Consider the following 4,972-nt stretch of genomic DNA (forward strand, 5'->3'; position numbering starts at 1 on the left):
AACCAGTCAGGCCCAAAAATGACAACATGTCTTTTACAGTTAGAGGTTTTGGATGGTGCAAAATGGAGTTCCTGTGTTCTGGGGACAAGGAAATACCGGACTGTGAGACCATGCGGCCTAGAAAAGAAACCTGTTTTCTTGCAATCTGTAGTTTGTTTTTGCTCACTTTAAAACCTGTGTTGGCCAGGTGGTGAAGTACCACTCTGGTGGCCTCCAAACAGATGTCAGCCGTGGGAGCAGACAGCAAAAGGTCATCCACATATTGTATTAACATACAGTCAGATGGTAGTGGGCAGGTTTGTAAAAGTTCTTTCAAACACTGATTAAACAGTCCTGGGGAGAGGGCAAATCCCTGTGGTAAGCGAGTGTAACGCCATTGTCGGCCTCTAAATGTAAATGAGAAAATGTCACGCAGTGACTCACGAAGTGGGAGGCAGAAAAAGGCATTAGCCAAGTCAATGCAGGTGAACCAGGCATGAGATGGTGGGAGGTTGGTCAAGGCAACATAAGGATTAGGCACAGGCAAAGTAGGAGTGCCAAGTAAGGCATTAATCCTTCTCAAATCATGTGCCATTCTGAACTTCCCCGTGCCTTTTTTCTCAACGGGTAGGATGGGCGTGTTCCACTTAGAGCAGGAGGGCTCCAGGACACCGGCAGTGACCAAACCAGAAATTGTTTCTGCAATCCCAGCCTCAGCCTCCGGTCTGTGTGGGTACTGAGGCTGCCACAAAGGGGTAGCAGATGACAGTTGAAAAGAGACTGGCTCCACATCAACTAAACCTACATCTGTGGGTCCATGGGACCACAAACAATCTGGAAGAGAGTCGAGTAAAGGCGCAGCATCACAGTGGTCTGTGTGTTCTCTGCCATGTGACCCGCTGACCACTCTATGTTGCAGTGTTGAGGAATTAAAGCAATCATTTAAAATTTGGTATGTCTTGGTAGATGGAGAAAACAAAACCTGTGGGAGTTTTGTAGGTGTCCAGTCAGTGGCCGCAAGGGAACGTTTAACCATTCCACCCAGCTCCTTAGCCTGGTGTCCAGGATGTAAGGCCAGTGACACATGGGGAGCTGCCTCATCAGACATCATGTACCACTGTAATTGATCTGTTGTAAAAGTAACCGCTGCTGCCACTCCCTCCGGTGCCGCAAAAATGCACGACATGTTCAGAGACCAAGCCCGCCCCTCACACTGCTCTTGGAACATGTGCTGGTACCAGGTGGTGTCATGCCTGTCATAAAACAGTGTAACATGAGGTGGGTCAGGGGGAGGGACATAAGGATGTAGGAGTGAGAGCCACGGCCGCCATTGCTGAAAAGCAGTACAAACTCCTGGTTCAGCAGGTGTTTCAACTTCCAATAATGCCCAGTAGATGTCAGCAGAGTCCGCCAAACAGGAGGAGGGTTGCAGTAGAAACTGACCACCTCCCTCTGGCCCATTAGAACAGGGAAGCACAACCCCAGTAGGGAGAGTCACAGTTAGGCCTTGTGAAGAGCAGAGTATTGTGGCTCCTAATTTAATCAACAAGTCTCTTCCCAGTAAATTCACAGGAGCCTGTTTTGAACACACATAGCTGTGTAACAAAGTCTGATCTCCAACCGTTGTGGCGAGGGGCACGGTGTAAGGCAGAGTTTTAGGTTCCCCAGATATGCCCACCACTGTAATCACTGTGTCAGTAAGTCTTTCACGAGCAACATCCTTAATGGTGGAGTACGTAGCTCCAGTGTCCACTAAAAAGCTGCTTCTTCTTCTATCTACAGTTATGGACAGCATAGGGTCCGCCGTTGTCCCTTCACCGTCCTGGGCAGTCTGTGGGGTGTCCTATAGCTGGGGACCACCCTCGTAGTACTCCCACCCCATCACAGGCATCTGTGGGGCCGGGGGCACTTCAACTAAAGCACCACGAGGTCCACCTCTGTGGCCAGGATGCTGATAGGGCCCACCACGGGCTCCCCTGCCTCTTCCAGCAGCCGGGTTCAAAGGGCACGCTTTAGCCCAGTGTCCAGGTTGTCCACACCGGAAACAAACATACATCTGGCCTCCCCTACCACCTCCCATCTGACCCCTTCCCCTGAAACCACCTCTGTTTCCTCCAAATGGGGAACCTCTCTGCCCATAAGGGGCCGGGGAGTGATAAGCACCATACTGGGGGGGCTGTGGATCAGTTGGCCATGGGTTCGGATACAAATCAGGGGCAACTGGACCAGGAGGGGGAGCCGCAGCGGCCACAAGCTGCTTTTTAGGCTTGTCACCTTTTCCACCCAGGTCGTTTTTAGCTTTCTGCAGCTGAACCTTCAACAGTTGCAACTGTAAATCTTCGACGCTCTCCGCTTTATCATCAGACTTAATCTGCACTTTGTTAAGATTAAAAATCAAATGTTTCTTCCAGATTGCAAAGTCACAGTCCTGCAAATCAGGATTATCCTCCATTTTCTGGCTTACTGACTCCGGAATGCCCCTCAGCACCGCCCTTCTAAACCACATGCTCTGTGAACAAGTCCTACTGGGGTGATGACCTGTATGGTTCACCCAGTCTTCAACAGCCTGATTTAGATAATGGGTGGGATTTTGCTTTCCCTCCCATTTAAATTTCTGTAAGGTGCCTTGATTTTTGGGTGGGAATTGTTTGCGCAGGGCCGGTCCAATAAACCTCAAGGCCTGCATCAGTGGCACCTCGTTCTCATGCATGGTAGTACCCGCATTTTGTTCCAGGTCCGCTGCCTGAGATCGGGATGTGCACCTAGTTATAATAGCTCTAAAATCTCCCAGTGCGAGGTCCTGTCCAGCTGTGTATTTATCCAAACCAGCCAACCAGGCATTCCCTCCCTCCATTATGTCAGGGAGTTTGTCCACTAGGGCCTGGACATCTCCGAATGAATAAGGTTGATACACTGGTGTACGTTGCGCTTTAGTCTGGACCAGGGGAAACATGCCTGGAGGCTGAGGCACAGGGCCCTTAGATCTAGTCTGATATCCTAAACTGGGAGAGGTAGAGAGGGGTGTATTGTTAAGGTCGCTGAGTTCATCATCAGTATCCTCAGTTTTTCTGCCTGGTGGGTTAGCAGTGTCAGCAAAAACGTGGGCTAAACTCATCTGTGTTTCCGGATCCTGACGGCCCACCAAAGACATGGTAACTGTGACATTTGGTGAAGTGCCAGGCTCAGTTTTTGCAGTAGCGGTCAGATCTCCCTTAACAGCGACAGGAGTGCTGGCAAAGGGGTTGGACCGGGAAAGGGGGGCTGACGCAACACGATTATTCACCTGGACCACTGACCTATGTTCATTTAAGCAGCTGCGTAATGCTGCTTCTAGATCAGTTAATTGTTGTTCAGTGGGTTCCTGTCTGTTCATTCGAACCGCAAATGGTGCGCTCGCAAATGGGTCAGTTAGGCCCTCAGATCCGGTTCCAGAACACTGGGACATAGAAGAGGGGGCTCTACTACTAGCTGAGGATGTCGCCGACAGAGAGGAGCTTCCTGGGCATAAATGCTTGGTATCTATGGGAGTTGGAGCTACGGGCGGTTCTTCTCCAATAGTCATTATTCCACCAGAGATATTAAGTACCGGATATATGCCTGCTGAGGGAGGAGTTGAGGCAGAATAGGGAGGTGGCTGAGACCTATTTTTCTTCATGTGTGGTTTTGCAGTTTCCCATAAACACACCCAGTGATTAAATTTAGCTTTGCGGCCTGCGTGCTTATCTGCTTCCTTTCTGTGTCTCACCCCGCTCATCACACCTGCACCTGCTGCTGCTGAGTTGGCTTCTTCCTCTTTCTCTTTTGCCTGCATAGCCTTATTCTGCCAAATTATTCCCCAATTACCACTACTCCCCTCGTCCTTTCCCTTTTCTTTCATTAACCTTTCAGCTGTTTTCCTCAATGACTCTTTCTGCTTTTTTGCTTCTTTAGGCTGGTGTGTGGAGTTGATGACTGTCTCAACACATGTTAATTGTTCTCCCAATGTGCTAAGAATAACACCGGGACCCCAACCATCATCATTAGTTTCTCGATCTAATTCTCCATCCATTTTACTGTCAATGGAGGAGTGTTCTTTTATTGATTTTAAAGGAGAATTTGGGCCAGCTGGGTTTCTGCCTCTGTTAGGCACTAACAGCTGGGGCGCTGCTTTAAAGGTGAGTCAGCACTGAAATATCCCTTCAGGTGTTACCAAGCTTCTACCAAACCGGAGTCTGGCGGGTAACCTTGCCTAGAGCTTCCTGATAGGGGTGCTAGTTGGTTGTCACCTTGTTCACACGTCTCATTCACACTTCATACATTACCTGCAGTCACTCATTACCCTCCTTATGTATGTAATAAATGTGTAAAAAAAAAAAAAAAATTCTATGTGTGGTGTATTATTTTAACCAAAAGAGGAACCTAGTTCCTTTAATTGTGTAATCTGTGAACAACGGAGAACCAAACTGTCCTGCCCAGTGTTCCACAGCAAGCATTCAGCGTGTATTTATGTGTGTCCAATATCAAACAGAACATCAAAACATTTAAAACACTGAAATCATCGGGGTTTTAAGAAGAGATCCGTTTTCTCCTATTGATCAAAGGGACCCCTCCTTTGGACTCCAACCAGTACTTCTCCTTTTTAAGTTTTAGAGGATCTTTTCTAATAAAGTCCTCTGGGCCTTCCTAACCCTTCTGTAGTTTAGAGAATATTACTAAAAAATATTCTCAAGGCCTTTAACCTTTTAATTTGTTTAGAAAGGCGTTACTAATAAACCCTTTCAAGGTCCCAGACCTGCACTGAGGTATTTATCCGACACCGGAGAGCAACCCGTCGGCTGCAACCGTGGTCAGACCTCAGTTCACTCTTATCTTTATTCACTTATTCACTTATTTCTTATTCACTTATCTCTTATTCACTTGTCTGATTCTCAACAAGCCTTAAGTAAGCCAGACAATTTTTGGTTATGAATTACTAGGAGTTTGGACACTAAGTATTTTTATAATGTTCAATATA

General features: G+C 47.7%; 1 protein-coding gene across 1 annotated transcript; it reads right to left on the reverse strand.

The window, feature by feature from the left end:
- Positions 1-1,746: 1,746 nt before the first annotated feature.
- On the reverse strand, positions 1,747-4,323 carry LOC146607588 (uncharacterized). Its single transcript, XM_085347918.1, has one exon. The coding sequence runs from the start codon at positions 4,025-4,027 to the stop codon at positions 1,823-1,825; it is 2,205 nt and encodes a 734-aa protein (XP_085204044.1). The 5' UTR covers positions 4,028-4,323; the 3' UTR covers positions 1,747-1,822.
- Between the last annotated feature and the right edge of the window lie 649 nt (positions 4,324-4,972).

Source organism: Diplotaxodon limnothrissa, linkage group LG23, assembly GCF_057381915.1.
Source record: "Diplotaxodon limnothrissa isolate DT_005_m linkage group LG23, D_limnothrissa_male_GT1.1, whole genome shotgun sequence".
NCBI lineage: Eukaryota > Metazoa > Chordata > Actinopteri > Cichliformes > Cichlidae > Diplotaxodon > Diplotaxodon limnothrissa.

Coding starts and splice junctions, on each gene's coding strand:
- LOC146607588 (XM_085347918.1), bottom strand. CDS start 4,027: ATGGATGGAGAATTAGATCGAGAAACTAATGATGATGGTTGGGGTCCC.